The sequence below is a fragment of the Mauremys mutica genome, chromosome 8, assembly GCF_020497125.1.
Source record: "Mauremys mutica isolate MM-2020 ecotype Southern chromosome 8, ASM2049712v1, whole genome shotgun sequence".
Lineage (NCBI taxonomy): Eukaryota > Metazoa > Chordata > Testudines > Geoemydidae > Mauremys > Mauremys mutica.
Genome location: NC_059079.1, coordinates 23,984,257 through 24,010,587, shown reverse-complemented (window position 1 = coordinate 24,010,587; position 26,331 = coordinate 23,984,257). Strand labels below are relative to the sequence as shown.

Genomic DNA, 26,331 nt, shown 5'->3' with positions numbered 1-26,331 from the left:
CTACTCACCATTAATGTAATGGAGGAGGTTGTTCGAGCACAGGCGCATAATGTTTGGAGTGATAATTTGAGTTGTAAGTTGTTTTCAACACAAAGACACTGTCGATACTCTGATTTCATTCCAGTGAGTGATGAAGATCTACTTTCAAACAGGTAAGTTGTAATAAAAGGCATCAAAACCTTGACAGCTCTGTCTGACAATTCGGGGAACTCTGCCCGCATTTCCAAAACTCAGCAAACAGCTTTTGTTGGAACTCAGTCTTAAGTCCACCATCAGCTGAGATGTCCAGGAGATTCTCTTGTTCTTTTATTGACAAGTCATGCAGTATGGGCAGTACAGAAAAATTTGTGAAAGGGTAGTGGACCCATCTGTTTGCGTTGAGGGAAGGTACTCATGTAATTGTCTCACCAGTTCAGTGAGATGTTGCTTGATGTCACTTTTAACACTGTTCTGCAACTGTAGTTCCTTCGTTGTCAGGAATTCATGCATGTTTGGGAAAATTTCAGTGTTGTTTTCCTCCGCAGAGCGAGTCCTTTTTATCACTGACTCAGTTTTGTCCTGGACATTGAAGATGGTTGTATTCAGCCCATGAAGTCCTATACTCAGCTCATTCAGGCGAGAGAATATATTTGACAAGTAGCCCAGATTGTGTCCTGCAGACAGTGAGAGAGTGGGAATGGGTAGTCTGTAAAGAATACCTTGACTCTGGAGTGAAGTTCAAAGAAACGTGCCAAGAGCTAGCCCCTTGATAGCCATTGAACATCTGTGTGGAGCAATAGATTGACATACTCGTTTCCCATCTCATTACATAGAGCAGAAAAGATTCTGGGATTCAAGGGTCGAGCTTTTATCAAATCCAGCACCTTCTTCAAGGTGCTAGGCATAATTTTGGCACCAAATACTTCCCTGTGTATACTGCAGTGGCCCCACATCGCATTGGGAGTGACCTCTGTGATATGTGTCACTACTCCACTATGCCTACCAGTCATTGGCTTTGCTCCACTGGTGCAGATACCAATACATTGTGACCAGATGATATCATATTGGTTTTATGAAGCTGTCAAGCAACCAGAAAATCTCCTTAGCTGCTGTTCTGGTAGGCAGTGACTGGCAAAACAAAATGTCCTCCTGTTTTACACCTTCGTAAATGTACTGCACAGACACCAGAAAGTGAGCTAAACCTGCCATGTGTGTGGATTCGTCCAGTTACAGAGCAAAGTACTGGCTGCTAGTGACATGGTTCACTAATTGAGTTAGGATATCATTAGCCATATCATCTATTTAATGTGACACTGTGTTGTTTGACAATGGCACTAACTGAATTAATTTTTGGGCCTTCTCTCCAAGCTTACCATGTCTGCAGCCACAGGTAGTATTAATTACTCTGCTGTGGTGTGAGGTTTTCCTGACTTCAGAACTCTGTAACTCATCAAGAGCCTTAATATTTTCATCGGCGGCAGCAGCAGAGTACAAAACTTTCTTGCTCGCCATTAGCTCTGCCCACGTCCAGTGAAAAATTCTGATGGTTTGTCCTAGTTCGTGTTTTGTTTCCAACTGTCTGCGTAGAGGAGATCGTTTTAGGCTGTTCTTTGACGAGACTACATCACATAACACACACTGCAGCTGAGGGTATTCACTGACTGTAGTCCAAGTAAATACCATGTTGATGTACTCTTCCTCATATTTATGTCTCTTTGATATAGATCCTGTTTCGTCCCTTGTGTCAGTGTTTCTCTTCACAGGCTCAGATCCACATGTTGAGTCAGTAGTCATCTCCCCAGCAGTTTCAGCATGCTTCTCATCACTGATACTTTGGGTGTTCTGCTTTAGCCGTATCTTTAGCCATCTTTCCATATTTCACTCCTATGTACAGATATAGTGTGACGTATACAATCAGAACCTTCTCTCTCTCCCCCGCCCCGCTCAGTTAGACTGAACAGTTGCTGAACCTGCGCTGTACAGCGTCTTTGTATCTTTGTTCTCGTATATCTTGAAGTAAATTAACTATCATATTTTATATAACAAATTCCCCTAGAGTTTTAAAGCTTTGTCTGAGTAGCCTGTTATGAAAATGCAAAAAATTAAATAATAAACAAAATCCTCCATTTCACAATTTCTCTCACATACTTCCCAGAGATGTCTAGCATGCTCCCGGGGTACACACATCACAGTTTGGGAACCCCTGTTCTAGGGGATTGTGCTCCATTCCTTTCCCAGGTTCTAGGCTGTGATGTTACAGTGCACAGATTTCTATATGTTATGTTCTGAAGGATCTATGCCAAGGGACCAGTCTTTGTTGTAATCTCATTGTTACAAATTCCAATTTGATATTCTCAAGGGTTTTAACCAAACACAATCCCTATTGTGCTCTATAAGGGTCTTCAAATGCTGGTGATATATGAAGCGTTGCAGTGTCTAGACCGAGTGATACGCAGCTAATGCTGCTATGGCTGTCTGAATTCCTTTGCCTCTATCAACTGATGTCAGAAGAACCTTTTCTCTACTTAGAGCTGCAAACAAGGGCAGGTTGTGTCTAATACTGTGTTCCTTCAGCAGTGCAGTTGAGCATCTTCATTGTCCTCATCCTGACAGCAGCACATTTGACTGAGGCTTGAGGCTTTTTGGTGCAATAACTCACAGATTTCTTTCTTCTCTGTGCGATAGCCCTTTTCCATTAAGCATATAATTTATTTTTTTCATTATTCTTTGCTCCTGTGGGATTCATTATGCTACATTTGTCTGCATTCATCTGCATTTGTCATTTATTAGCCCAGGTTCTTATTTAAATGTTCTAAATCTTTGTGCCTATGTCTGCCTCATTCTTTGTTTATTTGCTGTTCCTTCAAATTTTGAGTCAGAAGAGTGAATACTATTTAGGTCATTCTGGTGAGTTGTCTGCTGTGGGAATAACTGAATAGGTTTCCAGTGCATAATGATATGCAAATAATGTACTTCTGTCTTGCATGGGAATAGACTAAATATATATGCAAGCTCTGTATGACTTTAATAGGGTTGACAGCATCATAATATACCATGTGCTGTTGTTGTATGGTATCTGATATAGGTGTACACGTGTGTGTGTGTGCGTGTGTATTCACTGTAGCTGAGGGCACAGGAATCTATTTTAAAAATTTCTCTGTGAGAATTTAATATGTGAGCAACATACTGTACTCTGTATGGGAAGTGTTAAAGCCAGTGGTAGGTCTGATTTACTTTGCTTGCATAAGCCACAGGAATAAATAAAACTGAAAATAAATAAATAAATAAAACTGAAGATGCCTATCAGGTTATCACTCTGGTTGATTTCACTAGTAGAGCTTCTCCATGTGTGGAGAAGAAGAATAAACTGAAAAAAAATGTAAGTTCAGAAGCTGCTTTTTAAAATTACTTGTTCCTCTAGATCTTGCCAGCAATGTGTGTGTGGTGGGGGGTGGGGAGTAAGGCTTGTGAGGAAAAGTACTTTTTAAAATGAAACTTCTTTTTAGCTACCTTTATACTAGTTTCTAGAACATTTCACAAAACAGGTGCTTTCTTTAAAAAGCCTTGCTTTAGTGAGCCTTTCTGTGTAAGATAGTACATTCTTCCTAAAACTTCATTTCAGTGAAATTAACTTATATTTCCACTGAGAATGGCTTACATAAGCACAAAGGGAGGCTTAGTGTTTTAGACGTCCATCAAATAAACTGCATAACTAAAAAGAGAGGATGCCAAGCCTCACGCTCTTGTACTTGAAAGTATTGTGTTCCCTCTCATGGGAACTCAAGATTAGAGAAATTATAAAGGCTTTGCACAAAAACAGAGAGTTAGAATTAATTTTTGCCTAAGCAGGGAAGTGTCAAAAGCCTATTATGGTAATTTTTCAATTTTGTCTCAACTATTCACACATTTTAAAATAGTTGTACAATTGAGAACAGGCATAATTGATGTGGGTTTTCTTTTTCCAGTCCAGCATAAAATGTAGTTTAGATGCACTTGGGGGTTTCAGGCAAAGTAGGTGTGCTAATTAAGTAGTTGACATTTTTCATATCATAGTGAGAAAATTTGCTTAATGGGTTGAAAATCATATTCCATAGAACAGTTTTCCCTATTGTTAATTACATCTTATGTACAGACATCACTCTGAGATGGAGACAAATTAAATACCAAAACACTAGTCAAAACAAAAGTGTATTTCATAGTGCTGGAATTTTCAGCTGCAGAACCTGAGTTATCATTGTTGCTCTCTCTTAACTAAACAACAGTGTTGAAAGTCAACATGGAAACAAAACTTTTTTAATCTAGCAATTTTTCTACTAGAAAATGTTGACTTTTAGAAGTTGAAAACATCAAGGAGTGAAGAGGTTCTAACAGATTTTCTAATAAATTATTTTACCCATTAATGGCCTAATACAATTAAAATGTTTAAATGTGTGTCTACATCTCAGCAACCCACACAATGCTGGGGAAGAGTTAATGTAGTTAAAAAAACAAAACTTGATCCAAGCAAAATTTGGAGGGATTTTTCTAAGTAAGGGAAAACCTTCTGTTTTATCAAAACTTCTAAATTATGTAATGGAATTGGCTTTGTATTTTGGTGAACAGGGTATTTAGCAATAGAAACGGTGAAATATACATATTCCTTCAAAGCTACTCTTATCCTGTGATCCGTTTAAGTGTGCTGGATCAAACTCTTTCCCATCACTTTCAATGGGACAAACATTTGACTTTGAATAATGTTTGTAGTATTAAATACTAAAATGTACAATGTTTTAAATTATTTTTATTGGCAGACAGGATTTGGGAATTGTATACACATATAAACTGCAACCTTTCCCTCCCTGGGGGCCAGATTTTAGCTGTAAGTCACTGCTTGGAGCAAGGTGAGACGTGGCCAAGCAACAGTGGGAATTGCTGAAGTTCTGGCTGGCTAAGCCAGAGTTCCTCTGGGGTCTTATTTACACTTGGAAATTATATTGTTTGAAGGGCAAAGATCTGTTGCAGTGGTGTACACAAACTGTAACCTGTAAAAGTGGCAGAGCTCCCATTCCAGCATGCACTGCTGGGGCTTTTATGACATTTGTGGCAAGCCATGGCCTAGAACTGCTTTTACTCTCTCCCCATTATGCACCTGACGAGAGCTGGCCATATTCTTGTCACTGCACCCTTTCTTTTCCCAAATAGCTGTGGATGGGAGTTGCCTGGCTATTCACCATGTGTTTTCTGGGAGGAGTGGGGCGAAAGGTCATATTTGGTCTTCACCTCTTCCCCATAGGCTTAGTTCTCTTATTAGCAGTGGTATCAGATGGCTGCATTTAAATAAATGTGATGCAGAATTAAAAAAATGAGCAGCTTTGTGAAGTACTTGAAATCCTCAGGTGAAGGGTGATGTATATGCACAGTACATTAGTAGTCTTTATTACTAACTTTATTGCATAAATACTACTACTCACATGGGGCCTTAGGACTCAGTCCAGCAAGCTTATGCACTTGGCTTACCTTCAGACGTGATTGGCCCCACTGATTTCAGTGGGGATCACTTGTGTGACTAAAGTTACACACATGCAGGACTGGGGCCTTTGTTAATAAAACATGATTATTCAAGCAATGTGCAGAAGACTGTCCAAGAAATAAGATGTAATTTCAGTTTCTAACTATAATTTAGTATTCTTGCACATTTTCATTACTTTATGTAATAAATAACTTTGGCATTTATTAAACATGCATTTGACTTTATTCTAATTGTTTCCTTCTGTATGGCAGCTTCTGTGATCGGCAATATTTACTCAAATAGGATTTCAGTGAGCAGTAAAATTAACAATTCTGGCTTTGCTAATTTAATGTGCTGTGCACAGCATTTCTTCTTCTAAGTACGAACAGATACAACAGAAATTGTTACCTGTAAGCCCACATTGATAAAGTAATGCTGCTGTTACTGTTACCATGTTTTGATGTAAATCTCATCAATTTAATCTTGGTATATTTAGCACTGTTGTGATGGCAATTATCTTTTTTGACACTCTCAGGTGTAGACACTCCTATCTCCAAATATATTTACATATTTATCTCACTTAATTGTCATGTAATTTTAATGAGAGTTATATTGGTGGGTTTTGTGTTAAATTAATTATATTTTGTTTACCCTTCAGTAGCACCTTGTGAGGATTGTGGCAGTGTAATGCACAAGCCCATCTTGACAGAATTGATGAATAGCTAGAGATAGAGGTATTGGCAGGCTGCTCACCAGTGCCATGTCTAGAATTTTGTTTTCCTTAATAATTCAGAAAGGCTGGAATTCGATAAAATCATTTCCATTTTCAGAGTGAACGGAAAGGGTAAATGAATAAAGACTCCAGTAATGGAACCACTTGTGTTTGTGTTGTTGAACAGGCAGGGCAGCGTCACATTTTATTGTTCCCTGTGAAAATTATTTGTGCATGTGGTTTCTTTGTGGAATCAGTTTCCGCTCTGTTGGCTAGATGTCTCTTTGCTGGGTGTCACTTTTACCTAGCCCAACTCTACTTGTGTAATCCACAGCTCAGTGCCCATTGTAGTTCAAGTCCATTGGCTCTACAGTGTCATTTTGTTAGTGGGGGTGCCTTTCAGGAGGTTCATACAGAGAATGCTCCCAGTACCAGCAGAGCACACGCACATTCAAGGATAAAAATGGGCTTAGGGATATGGGTGATATGGGAGTGTCTGGAGGAAGTGGCTGTTTATTAACTGCTAGAGTTTAACATGGACAGGCAAGTGGGATGGGAAGCACTTTTGTTTAAATTAATAAAAGTGAGGTTTTAAAATGGTGCCCGAGGATGAGTGGAGGCTTTGGAGTAGTGAGCTGTTGTGATGGAGCAGAGCAAGCTCCATTTTTTTTTGTTTAATACAAATTATCTTATTTTGTAGCATTCATAAAACTAATTTTTAGTCAATTTGCTGCTCATATCTGTAAGGGGACTAATAGTATTGAAGCTTGGATCAGACAGAGTGTAGACAGACAATGCACACAGAGAACTAAATCCTGACCCGCTACGCTGCTGAGCTTTTCAAGCTGAGGAACTAATATAGTTGTTGCAATTCCAAACTCCTCCGTATCCCTGGGTTACAGTATCACCAGTCTAACACTGAGAGGGATGTAGTTTCACCCTCACTCTGTCCTGGTCCTTAGAGAGAGGGTGAGTGTGTGTGTGTGTGTGTGTGTGTGTACGTACATATGATTGGTAAAATTAAATGAATTTATATTATGGTGTACAGTATATCCTATCAGTCTAGATGATGATATTGTAATGAGTTTTTATGTTGGTTACTTTACGGTTAAGTATAATAAAAATAAATATACAAAACATAAATGGTTGTTTATCCCTTTGTATTTAAAAAATGGATATTGATTGTTAGTTTGTGACGTGTTGTCTTTTCTTGTTTTTCTGTTCCTTTTAAATGGCTATAACTTGTTCCTCGATAATATTCCTTGCGCCTGTAGAATACCTACCTTGATCTAGTCAGAGATCTTTAGTGCATTTTACTCTGAAGGGCTTGGTGTTCTACTCTGAATACTTTGAAAAAGAGAAATATTTCTTGCCTCTCTCAAGAAATCTGGTCATGAAGGGTGGCAGTTGTTTTGTGAGGGCTGTTTTTGTGCTAGACCTACCCTCTTGGATTGTGCCTGCTGCTGTCCTTGGGGTGAACATGTAACCTATGCTGTTGAAGAGACAGGGCCTGGCCATCACTATAGATAGTCATAGATCAGTATATAGAGTTGTGAATGATGTGTAGAGTTCCTAAACTGAGTGATTTCAGAAAGCAGCTGGATTTTTTTTTGCCAGACTTGCATACACTAAGTTGAGTGAGTGAATGCAAAAATCACATAGTTTGGGGTTGGGTGGGATGGTAGGAGAGTCTGTTCTTCTGCATTGCTCTTGCCACTCCAATCTCTATATTCCTCCTTGTCTGAATTAGCTGGGGGTTCGTTCAAGCTTGGTATTGAGTGAGGAAAAGACAGGCAGGACCAGGGTAACACTGAAAAGCCAAGTGGCTGCGTTTATTTAGGGGATAATTACAACTTGGGCTGGGGGAGTAGGCAACTTTGGCTGGGATGGTATCAAAAGTACAAACACACCCCAAAACACAGTAATAATACACTTTATACTGCTCACCACACCACACCAAATAGGCAGACACACCAATCACACAGATAGGAATCGGGTTCGTCAGGGCGGTGCCCGGTGCAAACACAGAAAAGAGACCCATGGGCCACTGCCTCAGCCACCCTTGCTTTCACACAGAGGGTAAACCCAGAGTGTGGTGCGGCTGCAGCTGGGCAGATTCCACTCACTCAGACCGCGGGGACTGGACCCCCTTGGTCAGCTACCCTCTAAGTAGAGGCAGCTCCCAAGTTAAACACACACACACACTGGACACAGACAGAGCAGTGATTCAAATACATAAAGCAGTTGGCAATTAACAATTTAATAACAACTAGAACTATTATACAAGCTAGCTAAGCAATTGTGCAATTCTGAGCTCACTAATACAATCCTGATATCCTGAGTAGATATTTGGTACCAAGTTAGGGAGGGGAACAAATAAGAGGCTAGATAAGCTAACTGTCAGATATCAAAAAGCAAATACCGCACTCCAGGCGCAGCTGACCAGCAGAACAGACACCAGAAGCATGACGAGCTGACAGGGATCGGGTCCAAACGACAACGAATCCAAACGATACAACACGAGTGCACTTTACCGGGAGGAGACCCTGGCCGAACGAGTGATCAGGTCCTTCAGCTAACACGCGGATGCTCCACACAAATTTTGGGGGGAAATCTAGTTTTATAGAAAGGTCTCACTCCCTCGTGTCAGCATCTGATTGGCTCCCTGGTCCCTCCTCCCTTCAGGTTTCGAGTTGTTGCCACCCCACGTCGGAAGGCTTTGCACACGGCACACTGGAGTTGACGAGTAAACAAACCTGACCCTTAGATGACTGGGTCCAAAAAAGAGCAGGAAAATGAGTCTCTGGGCAGAATTAACCTGACCTCCAGACGACCGACCCAAAAAAAACAGGTTGCTGGGCAGAATCAGGCCTCCACACACAGAACTAGCCTGACCTTTAGATGGCCCAGCAGGAGAGAAAAAAAACAAAAACACAGGAGAGCATACACAGCCAGTGTTGCTGGGCAGGATTGAGTCTCTGCCCTCTCCTATACAACAGGAACCTGGTCCAAAATGGAGGCTGCCTTGTCCTTTTAACAGGACAAGATGGCCATGGACCGACAAGTGGCCATACATAGCCATAACTGTGCAACGGATTGCGACACTCCTATTCTTTATTTTGACAGCTCCCTGTGCTTTCTCTGCCAAATATGCCTAGTCCCTAAGGGGGTGTATGTAGTTCACAAGTTCCTTGGTCTGGCTGTGGCAAGCACACAGTTCCAGGCTCTTCCACCACAACTTAGTTTACTGCAGTCAGGTGAGGTGAGGTCACAGACAGGTGAAGTGCAGCCAGGTTATCATCATTAATTTATAAGAGCTGTAGTCTGTGTTTTCTTAAAAGCCTTACTACAGTGGAGGTAAATTGGTATTTACTCAGCTTATGAGCTCTCCTTCTACAAAGAAGTGCTCTGTATTCCTAACCAGGTAGCATAAAACACTGAATTAGATGAAAAAGTATCAGGTGAATATTCATGGCACTAGGATGCACTGATACTTTCTCAGGTCCTCCCTGACAGGGGCCTGGCCTTTGGGCCTCATTGTCTTTTGATGCTGCAGGCATGGCAAACATGCCTGTCTCAGTATGTACAATACATACCTGGCTAGTTTTGCTGTAGCAGACTGAGCCCAGGTCTCATGACATATTGGCAATACTTAGGTTCTGTAGGTGCTAAAATACCTAGCAGCAGTGAGTTGATTTAAGAATAGTTTGATCTTTTTTGTTGTTGTTTCTTTACACACACAAACTGTTGCTATCATTCTGCCCTGTCTGTATAAACTTTGTAAAAATCCTGGCTGACCTGTTAGTGAAAAGCAGCTGAATACAATAGCAGGGTGGGGCTTTGAAAAGAAACTAACCGTTCTTTTAAAAAAGAGAAACTACAGTTTTGCCAGTTCTAAGTTGCCTATCCTGCCTTTTCACTGAGAAACGTATGCTTTGTGAGAGGAGAATGGCCATACTTTAACATGCTCAGATAAATGAGGCAGATCCTTCTTACTCCTTTCCTCTCCTCTCTGAGGTGTGTGCTCACTTCTCTCCTCAGCGTAATGCAGTTTGAGAAATGCAAGCTAATCCTGATGCTAGAACAGTGAACTCATCTGTTTACATGCATAATGTAATGCACAACACAGGGCAGAGGAGGACTTCTCTAATTCTAGCTGTAGAGATTCTGGGGACATTTTAAAAAACATCTCATACTAACAGTGAAGTTTCCAAGAAGAGGGAATATTTATTTGGATTCTAATGCCTTAAAATGTAGCCACTGAGATGTTTGATTAGATCTTGTACTCAGTATAGCATGTTGAGTAGAAGATCTAATGTTGTCTAACATCTGCTGTTAATATAGCCTGTCACCTGGAAATAAATGGATACTCATGGGATATCCAGGGGAAAATAACTGGGTAGAAACGTCCCTAATCATTTATGAATATCAGTGTTTCTCCATGTAAATAAACAAATCGTTATTTGTTTTTGAGTGAATATAAGTTTACATTTGGTAGTGGATGTTTTGGGACATACAATTAGTTTTTATAAGATTAAAGAAAAAGTATGCATTAAAGAATCTCAGTTTAAAAATAACTGCATGGGCTGGCCCAGTGATTCAAAGTGGCTCTATATTGTACTGCCATATATGGTGGATCAGAGGTGGGCTTCTGAGCAGGAAGGAGAGTTCTGCTTCTTAAAATGATGACATGTGGCTGGTACCTGGTGTAGCCATGACAAGCTGATATGGAAGATGTAATATACTAGCCAAGTGTGTGTGGTCATGGCTCTCTGTAATTGCTGTCACCCACAGAAGGTAACATACTACTAATATAGTTACTCCTTCAGCTCATGTGGCTTGAACAATTTGTTTCTGGAGTCTATCCCCACTGGCAACCAGTTGTTATAAAGCGGTGGCCTTTATAAGAGTAAGCTCCTCTGTATGTCAGACCCTTGGGATGAGCTTTCCCAGATGGGGTGTGGCTAACATGGTGTCACACACCGTGTGTAGGCGGTGAGATATAGAGGTCAGAGCAGAGCCAGAAGTCACAGGGTTTGGGGAAAGGTAGAGACTGGGGCTGGAGTGGGAGCAGGCGCAGATTGGTGCAAGGACTTGTACAGGAGGCAGGTCTGGTGAAGCTGTAGGCATAGAACTCATTGAGCAGCTGCTGTTGCTACAAGGCTTAAATGATGATCTGCTAGCTCTTCTATATAAGAACGACCATACTGGCTCAGACCAATGGTATGTCTAGCCTGGTATCCTATCTTCCAACAGTGCCCAATGACCAGAACAGGGCAACCATCAAGTGATCCATCCCCTGTCATGCCGTCCCAGCATCTGACAGTCAGAGGGCTAGGACACCCAAGTATGGGGTTACATCCCTGACCATCATAGCTAATAGCCATCGATTGACCTATTCCCCATGAATTTATCTAATTCCAGTTATAGTTTGGGCCTTCACAACATCCCTTGGCAGAGAGTTCCACAGGTTGGCTGTGGGTTGTGTGAAGTAGTACTTTTTTTGTTTGTTTTAAAGCGGCTGCCTATTAATTTCATTTGGGTGACTAATTTCATTAGTTTCTTGTGTTATGCGAAGGAGTAAATAACACTTCCTTATTCACTTTCTCCACATCATTGATGATTTTATAGACCTCTGTCATATCCCCCCTTAGTCATCTCTTTTCCAAGATGAATAGTCCCAGTCTTTTTAATCTCTCTTCATATGGAAGCTGTTCCTTACCCTTCATGATTTTTGTTGCCTTACTTTTTCCAATTCTAATATATGTTTTTTTGAGATGGGGTGACCAGAACTGCACACAGTATTCGAGGTATGAGCATACTGTGGATTTAAACAGTGGCATTATGATTTTTCAGTCTTACTATCTATCCCCATCCTAATGGTTCCTAACATTCTGTTAGCTTTTTTGACTGCTGCTGCACATTGAGTGGATGTTTTTGGAGAACTATCCACAGTGACTCCAAGATCTCTCTCTTGAGTGGTAGACCCCATAATTTTGGATATATAGTTGTGCTTGTGTTTTTCAATGTGCATTACTTTGCATTTATCAACGCTGAATTTCATCCGCCATTTTGTTGTCCAGTCATCCAGTTTTGTGATATCACTTTGTAAATATCTTGAGTAGTTTTGTATGATCTGTAAACTTTGCCATCTCCGTGTTCACCCCCTTTTCTAGATCATCTATGTTGAACAGCACTGGTCCCAGAACAGATCCCTCTCTGTTTACCTCTCTCCATGCTGAAAACTAAGCATGTATTCCTACCCTTTGTTTCGTATCTTTTAACCAGTTACTGATCCATGAGAGGATCTTCCCTCTTATTCCATGACTGCTTAGTTTGCTTAAGAACTTTAGTGAATGGACCTTGTTAAAGGCTTTCTGAAAGTCCAAGTACACTATATCTATTGGATCACCCTTGTCCACATGTTTGTTTGACATCCTCACAGAATTATAATAGATTGGTGAGGCATGATTTTACTTTACAAAAGCCATGTTGACTCTTCCCTAACAAATTGTGTTAATCTATGTGTCTGATAATTCTGTTCTTTATTATAGTTTCAACCAGTTTGTCTGGTACTGAAGTTAAACTTATTGGTCTGTAATTGCCAGAATCACCTCTGGAGCCATTTAAAAAAAATTGGCATCACATTAGCTATCCTCCAATCATCTGGTACAGAAGCTGATTTAAGTGAGAGGTTACAAACCACATTGATACAGCTGTGCCACTGTAAGCTCGCTAGTGTAGACGTGGCCTTAGTCCTTTAGCTCAAGTGACAGAGGTCTGTGCTCTTGCTGCCAAAGGTCCTTGGTTTTATCCCTGGTGTGGATTCTCTTTTGATTCATTAGAATTACAGTGGGAAGAAAATGTTAAGATTTGTCTCAAGCAAAATAACTGTGAGCAAGATGTTCAAATATAAGCATTTTAAATCCCCCATTTAATTGGACACTTAGACTATATATATATATATGCATATAAGTGAGATTCATGTATCTGAATATGGGCATTTTTCAATCACCCATGTCTGAAAACTCTGTGGGTCTTGAATAAATTGGGGAAATTTATTGAATAATAGGTGCATTCTACAGAAGACTTCCATTCTTTTATCTCCTAAACATACACACAATTGTTTAGCGTCACTTCCCTGTATCACGGGTGTGAAGATTAATGCTTAATTGTAAAGCACTTTAAAATCCTTACAAGATACCATAGAATTTTGGAGAAATACCTGATTAATAACTTGGGTAAAAGTAAGGAATGAAATTGTCAACAGTGTATTGAACCATCTTTTTAGAACAGAAATTAATTTCATAAAATGGCTTATTGAATGAAAAATTTAGACACAGGAAATGACAAGCAAAGCCATCATGGCATAATTATCATATTTCTATAGTGATCTTTCAAATTTGAAAGCAAATATTTTTGTTTAAGATGCAGTTGTTGGCGTTAACATATTTGTTAAGTGTAGCTAGCATTCTCTCCAGTATGTTGTCTGGGTTTTTGTTGTTCTTTCATAATTATTTTACTCAAAATGTGGGTTGTCAGTAATCATTACATTATTGTTAATAAGTAGAAACTGAGGGATAAGATGAAAATGCTCTAAATTGTTTTACAGATTAACAGGAATCCTTTATGTTGGAATTCCGTTATGACTTTAATCTTACTGTGGGCACCAAAGAGGATTAAGTTATTACTAGATGGCTGGAATTATTATTTTCCTTAGCCCCCAAAATCAAGAATATAACTGACAAATGAGAAGTTCATACTTTCATTAGATGCACTGGGCATGTATATTATGATTATATATTATATGTATATTTCATTTTGAGAGTGAATTCTGTGCTTTCTTTTCAGAATTATAATGATTACCTGATTTGCAATGTAAAATTGCAACTAAATCTGAATTGCTATTAGAATGTCCTTAAAAATATGTAATATGCATGCTGCTTACATGGAGTTCTGTGTAGTAAATTCTGATTGGCCTTTCCAATGCGAATGTTTAATTTCTTGTTCCTCCTGTTGGATGGTGTCTTTTTTTTCTCAGGGCATGGGACATTTCGTTTTCACTCTCTGATCTGAGGAAGCCTTGCATTTTAAAGATCTCTTTTGAAACGTGGACCTGTTTTGTTTCTGACTTGAGAATGAAATTTGAAATGTCAGCTCTTTAGTGCAGATTACAAAATGTAAGAATGGCAAAGAAGAAAAAGGAGCCTTTCGTCCATCAGTGGAGGAGAGGAGAAGATGACAAAGAGGAAAATTTCAGAAGGGAAAATTACTGGGAAGAAAATAAATAAATGCACCCAAAATATTACATAAAGCCCATCCTAGTGCTGCAGTAACACAGTTCTACAGTACCGAACAGGAAGCTTGTTTCCATTCTCTCATCTGATTGCTGACCCCCTAAGCTATCAGAGGTCTCTCATGTAATGGACCCCTTGGAACACAGTACTATTTTGTTTCTGTAACAGTAGATATGGATATTCAGCCCTTAGGTTTTGTGACATAAGCAAATACCATAGGCTAGATTCACAAAGGGACTTAAGCACCTAGCTGCCACTTCAGATGACAAGTTCAACACTGAGGCACCATTGCTCAGTTCCCACTTAACCCTGTAGATGCCTAAATTTTGGCAACTGGGCATGTACACAGTCTCCTCAGTCCAGACACCACCCAGCAGCTCAGTGGCTGAATCATGCCTGTGCCCCAGTAGAATTCTCAAACTAGACATTCCCCTACCTATCTTGCCTCTGGAGCCTGATCTGGTAGGTGGGAGGATGCGGAAGTGGTGGTGCCCCCCCCGATCTAGAGCAGAGCTGGGATGTGGGAGTCCCAGGTGCCATTCTCCTCCCCCCCCCACCCCGATCTAGAGCAGAGATTTGAAGTTGGGTCTTTCACCTCCCAGGAGAGTGCCCTAGCGAGTGAGCTGTGGGGTATTCTGGGGCAGGTATCCCTCAGTCTCTGCTGTTGAAGCTGTTCCTACCTGCTTTTGAAGGGTGGGTTACAGGCCATGATCCTCTCCTCAGCATTTCCTACTTCCTAACTTAGGCAGCTCTCTGGGTGGCTTAGAATCCTATTCTAAGGCATCTAACTCTCCCCATGCATTAGGGAGCCTGCAAGCCTAATTCAGGGTTATGAATTCCACTAGGTGGCAGGGAATCCCCTTTGTGAATCTAGTCCATCTGGTTAGGACTGGGAAGAAACTTTCTCTGTAAGCATGTTATTGCATAAGTGCAGGGGTGAAAGTAACTTACAGGACTTACCGGTACTGCCGGAGTCCTGAGGGGTGTGTGGCCTCATCCGGAAGAGGAGTAGCCTCAAGATTTAAAGGCTGTGGGGCACTGGCTGTGGCTGGGAGTCCCAGGGCCTTTAAATCAACCTGGGGCTCCCAGCTGCAGATGTGGCTGGGAGCCCCCGGAGCTCAGGGGCAAATTAAAGGGCTCGGGGCTTCGGGAACCCCGAGCCTTGCTGGGCTGGGGCCGGGATTTAAAGGGCCCGGAGCTCCTGCCGCTGCAGGGAGCTCTGAGCCCTTTAAATCCCGGCCCCAGCCCGGCCGCTGGAGCCGCGGGCGGGATTTAAAGGGCTCTGGGCTGCCAGCAGCGGCGGAGAGCTCTGAGCCCTTTAAATCCCATCCCCAGCCCGGCCACCGGAGCCGCGGGCTGGATTTAAAGGGTCCTGGGCTGCCAGCAGTGGCGGGGAGCTCTGAGCCCTTTAAATCCCGGCCCCAGCCTGGCCGCTGGAGCCGTGGGCCAGATTTAAAGGGCTATGGGCTGCCTGCTGCGGCGGGGAGCCCAGAGCCCTTTAAATCCCACCAGCGGAAGCCAGTGCAGTCCGCCACGGTGTATTGGCTCTTGCCGGTACGCCGTGCCGTACCGTACCGGCTTACTTTCACCTCTGCATAAGTGAGGTCACTTTTGAGGTTTTCTCCTTTTCTTTGACGCGTATGCCACAAGTCACTGTTGGGAATAGGCTACTGTTATGATCCAGTATGGGAATTCTTGAGTTCCTGACCAAATACTGCTGTAGTTACATTCTGTGAATTGCAGTGCCTACAATCACCATCAAAATGTGGACACACAAGTTTAAGTCAATCTTCTGGCCAAATAGTTGTTCTTTTTCATGCAACCTCCACATTGAAATCAGTGGGAAGTTTTGGCTGGGTAAAGACTAAAGGATTGAGACCTTAATGACACCTTAAAATATTTTTTTCTTTGCATGTGAAATATAGATGCACACTTTTAAATTTGAACTTTTATTCTGAAACCATTTTCTAACCTAATTGCTTCTGTAGCTTTAGTCCATTTTCTTTATCATTCTTTTCCATAAAATGCATTTTAACGGCAATAACATGTACTGTATGTTTTATGAAAAGTCCTCATTGAAAATCTTGGATGCTTTCCATTAGGATCCCTACAGACCCATCCAATTTGAAAATACACTGTTTTATTCTCTCCTTAATTACAATACTTGGAGCAGCTCTCTGTTAACTGTTTTGAAGTTCCATAGAATAATGATTCTATCAGAACTATAAAGAGTATGACAGAAAATATTCACAGTAGGAAGCTCACTGTTGCTTAGCTACCTACCTTTTTAATTCGGACTCTCTAGCAATTTGATAATGACTAGCCCTTAAGCTACTAAATGTATTTGTTCATGACACATTGTGACATTTGATGTGTGCATTTCACCTTTGTGTTACAGCTATTATTGTAGGAATAAAGAGGGCGTTTATAATGGGGTTATATGTAGTGTAAATCATAAATCTTAAGTACATCAATTATACAAGCCATTCTTAGTAAAGTTCTCATCTGGGTACTACTCAGGTGAAATTGCTAGATAGAGAAACAGTCTGAACTAAAAGAATTATGGGCCTGATCCTCCAAATATTTACCACTACTGTGAATAGTCCCACTGAAAGCGATAAAACTACCCTTATTAGTAAGTATTATACCCAGGGTAAATATATGCAGGGTCAGGCTCCAAATCTTTAAGTGCATGCACACGCACACACATGTACACACACACCTGTCTACATAATTTATAATGGTATTTAATTAATTGCACGTGAAGAGATCACAGCATCCTAATATTTTGTCCATCCAGACTTTTACAAGGAGTGTGACGTGGTTGGGTTTAGAAGGAGCTTTGTTTGAATAAGGACTGCAAGTTAGGATCCATGTCAATTGGTGTGCAACTGGAATGAATGCAAAATACTGGATTTTTAAAGAATTCAGGAGGCAAGATTTGTGCGTTGGCAATTACTTTTTAATCCGCCCTCTTACTAATATCTATACAGGGCCAGATTTGTCAGAGAGATCTCTTAACGTGTATGCACTTGTGTACTCAAAAAAGGTACATTTGCACATAAGTACTGGTACTGCACAAACACATGCTCCCATTATGTTGGTACAAATAGGTATATGAAACTTTTGCTCCTGAAGCAGTCCCTTTGATCTAGTATATTCTTAAGGCCAGAAAGGACCATTACAATATTCTAGCCTGACCATAGAATTTTACCCAGTAATCCTTGCAGCAAGCTCAGAACTACTGGTTGAACTAGAATGTAAATCCAGTTATGATTTAAAGATTTAAAATTTGGCCCTTAGCTGTGGGGCACTTTATAAATGCCCCCTTCTCTGTGTGCACCTCCTTCCCACTTCATTGAAAAAACAGCAGCGTTTGTGACTGAAAAGAAACAGAAATGCTTAGACCAGAATGTTAGTTACTGTAAAATTCAAATAATTATTCTAATCACTGACATATGGAAATTGTTTTGCTTACCTATATCTCTGAAATTCTTGATGTTTTGAGTTTTAAAAAAACAAACCAACCCTCTTGTCTATAAGCTATATCCTGTTAGTCTCTGTCTTAGTACTTTCAGTACATATGAAGATTACTTATAAGATTGTTTAGGCAATTTTTAGCCATCTTATTGTGTGTTTTTACACAGACTGGGAAATATGGCTCCATGTAAATACATCAAGTTGAGGAGCATGCTCATTTCTCTGAATAATAATGTGTTTTGTTTCATGAGTAAGCATTAGTGAATAAAGCGAGTGCTTATAACAGAATTTGATTTGACTAACATTTGCCTGTGTGGGTTTTTTTCATTGTTTCTATTTGAAATTTGTGTGTGTTGTGGTGGTGGGGTTATTTTTTCTTTTATTTTTCTTGTGGTTGCCTTTTTAACTTTTAAAACTTTAGCACAAAGAAAATAATTTTAAAGTCAAAGTGATTTAAAACACACACCTGATAATGTTTGGGCAGTGGAAGTCAAGCAATAGAAGAGGTTTTAAATAAATCATTTTTACTGTATTTTAAATGCTAAAATATCATCTAAGTACCTGATTACATTAAACCAAAATGTAAATTATTTAAAAATCCATCCCAGTATTGTTTCCTTGTACTCCTCCATCTGTCTGCCTGTATCCATCTGTTGTCTCTTGTCTTACACTTAAATTGTAAGCTCCTTTGGGCGGGGACTGTCTTTTTGTTCTGTTTGTACAGCACCTAGCACGATGGGATCCTGCTCCATGACTAGCTTGCTTAGGTGCTCGGGTAACTCAAATAGTTAATAATAATAAACCTCATTCCTTCTTTTATGTCTCCGGTATTTGTGTTATCTCACTCTCTGGCATAGAAAGGAAGGGTGAACTCCTGACCGGGTTGAAATTAATGGCACAGCTCCCCTTGACTTCAATACCGGCTGTAATTCATTATTTCTCAGGATCTTAGGCAGGTAAAAGTGTTAAAGTAGAGCACTAATTATATTGTTTTAAGACGGTCATAAAATCTTTTGGGAATCTTACATACAAGTTTTGAGAGTTTCAGAAAACTGTTTCAGGTCATCTCACCCATTTATTTCTGTGCTCTCATTTTATGTGTTCAGTAGTTGTTGGATGTCTATGTGACACCATAGTTGAAAATGTTGGTGCATTTAAATATAATTATGTACTCGGCAGCATTATTGACAGTTTTAGGTGTGCAACAGAGGCACCTCTTGGACTTGAAAAAAGCAGTTGTTTAATATTCACATATAGTTTTAGTCTCTAAATCTGTAATCCTATTTCTCAAGATATATTTATGTTTAAGATAACTGAGCATGAAGCTTCAGTACTCCCAACTATTTTCCTTTATGTTGCTTTAGTCTTTGTATCAGTAATATATCCAGTACATTTGAAAGTTGTGCTGCATGGCTTTGAACAGATTATTTTGTGTCCTTGAATTCAAATGTAAAAGCATTACTGTCCCAGACTCCATTTTCTCTTGGAATTTCATGGGGAAAGCTTCAGTACATGGCATGACAAAATGTAAAACTATACTCCTAGGTCACCTTATAAATATTTATTCATATAAATTCTTTAAAGAAATTAAATTATGTGTTCTGTACAAAATAGAAGAAAGGCTTTTAGTGTCACTGACTGCAAATTGAAGTCATTTGTCTAGAAGGGTCAGGTGCCACTTTGTGGTAAGGATTTGTCTCAGCTCCAAGAAGAGAAAGATTGATAGTACAAAGAGATTGATGAAATGAGCAATGCAATATGCATACGAAGTTGTGGGTTAATTAGAAGAATTTAAACAAGAAAGTTCCTTTGTGTGGAGAAGTGTTTGGGAGCTGTTACTCTCGGAACTGAGGTACATTGGCAGCTTGCACATTTAGAGTTGATTTTCCTGAGATATTTACATGGAACTATGTGGTTGTGAATACCAATGAAGGGGTATCAACAGCAGATACGTTTTATAGTTAACGATAGTTCTTTAGCAAATGTAAGGATGTATATATTTACTTTCTTTTAAATCGTCTGCTTTGTTGTTATTAATGTAAATTATAATCTGAGTTTCTTGCTTCTTTCAGCAGGGAAAATAAATTCGATAACACTTCATGGGCCTGTTTTTCTGGTTTGTGTCTCAGGCCCTCCTGCTTCCATTTGTTTTGTTTATGCATAACAAATATTATACGTAAAGAGAAATTTTCTCATGATTAAAAAAAAAAAAAGAACTATACAGATCTATCCAGCTTTAGAAAATGGAGGCAGAGAAATCGAAAGGTTTTTGTTGTTGATTGAAAAGCTGTTTTGAAAGAACAGATGCTGCAAACTGCACCTATGGCTTTAAAGTTCCCAGCCACCTGGTGCATTTAGTGGGAAACAGCAAGCTTCCTATAACCAGTTTCATGCAGAAATTGGAACTGTGGAGTATTTTCTATTTGTAATAATTTACCTGAGTGAAATATGACTGTTTTAATTTGACTTCATGCTACAAAAGCAGAACAGCTTTGAATGCTCATGGTATAGAAGGAGAATATGGTTCAGGGTTTAGGCAGGAAATGTATATATTCTATGCATGACAGATGGCTTTTCTAATAACAAGAAGCCAAATCACTCCTCAGAAAATGAACAAAAACTAAGCAAGAACTTCATTACAATATTTGTGCTATTTAGACATGGCCTATTTCTTTAGCAATTCTATTTTAGCAGCATGTGTTTATTTTTCTTTTAGCAACTCCATCCCCTGCATACGCGTAGGATTGTGCATTACTGTTTATGGTGTTAGATGTCTGCTGTGTGCAGGAGGTGTTGAGTTATGCTTCTCATAAGAATTGCAACTCTGATATCTCTGATTTCAGCATGTTTAAATTCTCAGCCAAAATGTTGCATGTATGTAGCATGAATTACACAGATCTTAGACAGATTTTGGGCAGTCTCGGTCTCTCCCTGGCAGAGTTCATTTCCCACCACAGACCATACAAGATCTGAAATTTTCATGGTGCTGAGGAGAGAGCAAAAGTGATACGAATCTTACCATTCAGTTTGTATCAGAAGGGGCATAGCTGTCCTGGATGTAGTTCACTTGTCTGCAGATAAGAGGATTGTTCAAGGGAGGAATACTGGTTGAGGACCAGGCAAGCACAGGCTTTTGGGCTTCCTGAGGTGCAAATCCTTGGGGAAACTACTGCGTTCAAATCAATCATACTGTGTATTATAGTCATTTAACTATTTATAATTATTGATATATTTAAATAACTATTAATTTATTAAATAACTCAGCACAGAAGGAACATCTCACCATTTCTTAGATGATGAAAAACCACACTTTCACACTTAAGAATGTATATTTTTAATACCCAACAATGTTTTACCAAATTCTCCCATAAAATTTCACAGTTTGCTTGAGTCCAGGCATGAGAGATTTCACTCCAAACAAATGTGTGAGGGATTTTTCTTCTGGAAAGTTATGTTTACCTGCAAACAGTGTACAACTAAAGTGGTGTCTGTCTCATAGCTATAGTGTCACTCCCAGGATGCAGATATAACAGGCTGTCAACTCACTTCACGCCAGTTACTTTTAACTTCATTAAAAGGACAGATGTTTGGCACTGGATATCAGCTTTGTAAAGGATGTGCATATTGTCAATATTTTGCTCAAGTGCAAAGATTTTTTTTCCAGTTGATAAATCCAATAAGTATTTAGCATGAAGAACTAACAGTGATACCGTTTTTATTTTACAGAAACCAAAACAGAAAGACTGGCATCCTCCAGGAGGTTTTATTCTAGGACTCTGGGCATTGATTATCATGGTTTTCTTTAAAACATATGGAATCAAGCACATGAAATACATCTTCTAGGTTTTCTGAGCAACCAAGATGATTGCACTGACTGCAACATGGGATGAAAATTGGTGTTATCAAAGGTTCTTTATTTGTGTATTATGTCTGTTTGTAGTGACAAATAATGCTGAAACCTCACATCTAGATGCTCTTTTGATGTTGTGTCATCTGTCCTCCTTTCTGTAAAAAGCCTAACTAATGGTTATACTATTAGATAAAATGTATTTAAATGAGAAAGTATAAAATTAATGCTGTTTCTGAGCAATTTTTCATCCTGTGTTTTCAGAGAGAGCAGGAAAACTGAAGATCTCAGCTGAATCTTTAAAATGTTAAGGCTGTTTATGAATTGTAAAACGGAGAATTCTTTCCCTTCCACCTCTAAATAAATCTTTTTAAAAGTTATCCCATCACTGGAACAAAGGTCTAGACAGTATGCAGAACCTTATTTAAGTAAGATGTCATTTTATCAATAAAAACTTAAGTCACTCTACAGACTTCAGGCATGACATATTGAAAACTTGCTCAACAAAAACAAAAATATTGTAGAAAATATTGATTTTTTTTGTGTGTTAAATACAATCCTTTAGATCAGTACTTTTACCTAGGGCAATTTTGGGTTTAGGATTCTATGAGCCATTAGAACTGAAAACAAAAATATGGCCAAACAATGACCTCATTGAATCTAGTTGAATAAAAAGCTGCCAAAATGTGTGAAAACGTTATTTCATCTTGTCCATTAGAAATCAGTAAATATCTAATAAGAACAAACCAGTAGATATGTCAAAACAGAATTTATAAGACTTAAAACAATGCAGCTCAGAAACTCTTGAGTATAATAGTACAGTTTACAACTATTTTAAATACCAGAGTCAATTTTCCTCTCTGCAAAGAAGATCCAGTGTATTTAAAGCACTGGAAACCCTCTAATCCAGATTGCATAACCTTAAAAAGACAGTGTTGCAAGGTCTATGAATGGTTCTATGAATGAATGGTTAATGTATGCTTAATTGGGCTTTGTTCTTAGATTTTACCAATATTAGGTGACAGGAGGGCCAAATCTGTTCATATACAGGAACAACAAATGCCAGAAGAGAGATTTCTGAAAATGTTTTTCCTGAATGCTTGAGTTCTGCTCTGTATGCCAGATATAAAGATTAGATATACAGGAAGGGAATAGTCTATCCAGCATAAATCTCTAAAAATCATTAGGTACTGTTTGTATTTGTATTACTAATGTATAGATGCCTGGATCATTTTGTTGGAGAGAATACAGCATTAAACATTGCCACATTGCATAGAACATTGCATAGAACATGTACATTAGATGTTTTTATCATTTTTTTTTTAGGCTTGATTGTAGCATCTTGCTACAGCCTCATGTTAGGTGTGGTGTTGAGGTCCGCTGTCCTACAGGCACAATCCCACCCCGAGCTCTGGTGAGCGCAAACTTAGTGCTGCTTCTGGAAAGGGTCTGGTGTCTGACCAGGTACTTCTAATGCAGGAGTGGGGAAGCTTTTTTCTATCAAGGGCCATTGACCCACAGAAAAATCAGTCGAGGGCCACACACAAGTAAAAAGCAAGGGTCTGATCCAAAGCCCATGCTGTTGACTATCCCGGTCTTTGGATCAGATGCTGTGATGAGGTTCTCGACGTAAATCAGGCCTGCCATCCCCTGGTGTTGTTGTGTGGGCAATGATGTGGGAGGGTGGGAGCAGGAGAAATTGGGGCCATCTTCCCCCCCTCCCACGGGCCTTGTGGGGGGGTGATGGACACTCTGGCCAGGGGTTGCCTGGGGCTCCAGGCTTGCATCCAGCTCTGAAAGGAGACGCTGGTCTCCAGCTCCCACCTCCACATGCTGGGCCTGGCTCCCGAAGCAGCAGGCCTTTCTTTTTTGAGTATTCCTCTGCTGCCACTGGGCTGCCCGCTCACTCGCCTGCCACCCTCCTCCCAGTGCTGGATTAGCCACTGGGCCAAGGGGGCATGTCCAGGAACCCCAGCCAATTGGGGGGCCCCAGAAAAATTGGAGCCCACCCGCTCCGACCCAGCGCTCTTGCCAGGGAACATGGTCGGGGCGCGGGGGCTTTCCCTGCTCTGCCCACCCGGCGCTCCAGCTGGGGAGCGGGGTCTGGGCATGGTGGGTTGCTGGAGCTCCAGGCGGAGCAGGGTGAGCCCCGGACCCCGCTCCCTGGCTGGAGCGTCGGGTGGGCAGGTGGAATGGGGTGAGCCCCCAACCCTGCTCCGTGGCTTGGATGAAATTAAGCAACGGGCCGGGCCGTAGGTTCCCCACCTCTGTTCCACCGGCTGGTGCTAGAGACTAGCAGCATCTGCACTAGTCCCACAGAGTCGTCCTGCTCCATAAGCACATGTTGTGCTCAGCGCCTGTGACGGGCACAATGTGGGGGGAGGGAACTGTAGACTTTTTCTTGCGTATTTGCACATGCATCTCCCCTATCTTGGCACTGCCATGAATGAGAGAAATGGGCAAATAGAGGCAGACTGTACCTTTGTATTCCTTTAAAAAAATAAGGGATTTTTAAGGGTAAGTGAATGGCCTGAGGGGTTTGTACTGGGATATAGAATCTTTCACCTCTAGAACCCTAGTTCAAATCTAGCTGTGGGTCATAGCACTTGAAACTTTCTTTTTCTGAGCACCAGCCATGTGGTTTGATGTTAAATTGGAAACAAAGAGATTCCCTGCACGAAGCACCTTACTGGCTAACAACAGGGTAGACTGTGAGAAATAAGATTAAGATTGGAACTTGCTCTCGTTACATCATCCAAACACCCCACACACATGCCACCAAGTGGATGAGATGCCAGTGAATGATTGAGCTTGGAAAACACAGTCCTCTCTTTGCTAGAGGAGGCCTCTTCAAGTCAGAGTGGGACACAGTGGCAGGACAGCAGTAAGAAGCTAACACTCCATGCTGTACCTGTTCTGTGGCCAAAGAGAAGGCGCATTTCTCCCTGGCGTTCAGTCCAGCACCTTTCACAAGCAGTAGATTCACTCACAATATATAACACTTGTAAGGAATAGGATTTTTTGTTCTAAAAATGAAATGGCATGAGACTGACAAGAATTTAAAATGAAAAGTGCAATCTATCTCTGCTATTTCTAATGCACCTATCAATATAGTATCTATTGTAGACACCCATTAGAAAATTGAGTCAATTAAATTTGTCCTTAAAGGACCTCTGTCAACCTATTGTTCCTCAATTCAGCTGCTGATACATTTTTTTTTCTTTTTTCTCTCAAATAATTATTTTTATCCAATGATAAATCGGCTTTAGAGGCCGATTTGGTCACATTTTAAAAGACAGCTGAAGTGACATTAATAGAGCTTTCAGACCCTGTTTCAACTGCAATTAAATTTTCTTATTCAGATTCCTTAGGCCTTATTCATTCCCCTCTCCCCCGCTTTTACTGTCTTCGTCTGAGTGAAATGAGAGGCAGGAGAATCAACAGAGCTGGGCTGAATTTTGAGGGGCAGAGAAGAAATCAGTGATGTTGTACTTTTGAAAAGAGAATCTGCTTGGGGGAAAGGAGGCAGTTAGGTGGGTTATTAAAACATAATTTACGGAAGGGAAAACTCAGTAAGTAAACCCACACAGCTGATTAAAATGAAGTAAGAAAAACAATTAGAATGGAATGCAACAATCGATGCTTCTTGCATTTATGGCTGAGATATTTAAAATCAGAGAATAAAAATGTAAGGCTGCAAGGGGCCTCGAGAGGTCATCAAGTTCAACCCTCTCTGCTGAGGCAGGACTCAATTAAACCTAGACTAGGGGTTCTCAACTTTTTCTTTCTGAGCCCCTACCCCCTTCCCCCAACATGCTATAAAAACTCCAAGGCCCACCTGTGTCACAAAGACTGGTTTTCTGCATATAAAAGCCAGGGCCGGCATAGGGGGTAGCAAGCCGGGCAATTGCCTGGGACCCCACAAAGCTACATTGCTCAGGCTTCCGCTTCAGCATCGGGTGGCAGGGCTCAGGGCCCCGGCTTCAACCCCACGCAGCAGGGCTTTGGCTTTCTGCCCTAGGCCTCAGGGATTCTAATGCTGGCCCTGCTTGGTGGCCCCCCCTGAAACTTGCTTGCGGCTCCCCTGGGGGCCTCAGACCCCTGGTTGAGAACCACTGAGCTAGACGGTCCCTGGCCCCTGACAGGTGTTTGTCCAACATGTTCTTAACTTCCAATGATGGGGATTCCACAACTTCCCTTGGAAGCCAATTCCAGAGCTTAACAACCCTGATAGTTATCAAGTTTTTCCTAATATCTAACCTAAATCTCCCTTGCTGCAGATTAAGCCCATTATTTCTTGTCCTACCTTCTGTGGACATAGAGAACAACTGATCGCCATCATCTTTATAACAGCCCTTAATGTCTTTGAAGACTGTTACCAGGTCCCTCCTGAATCCCCTCTTATCTCAAGATTAACCATGCCCAGTTTTTTTAACCTTTCCTCATAGGTCAGGTTTTCTAAACCTTTTATCATTTTCGTTGCTCTGCTCCAGACTCTCTCCACATCTTTCTTAAAGCGTGCTGCCCA

At 40.6% G+C, this 26,331-nt stretch overlaps 1 protein-coding gene across 4 annotated transcripts in view; it reads left to right on the top strand.

The window, feature by feature from the left end:
- PIGK (phosphatidylinositol glycan anchor biosynthesis class K) overlaps window positions 1-22,242 on the top strand; it is a 140,288-nt gene extending 118,046 nt beyond the window's left edge. For all 4 annotated transcript variants that reach the window (XM_045028894.1, XM_045028893.1, XM_045028892.1 and 1 more), the window contains one exon: window positions 21,683-22,242. In XM_045028894.1, the coding sequence (XP_044884829.1) occupies window positions 21,683-21,799 (117 nt within the window). In that variant the 3' untranslated portion in view covers window positions 21,800-22,242. The remainder of the gene's footprint in view (window positions 1-21,682) is intronic.
- The last annotated feature ends 4,089 nt before the right edge of the window (window positions 22,243-26,331 follow it).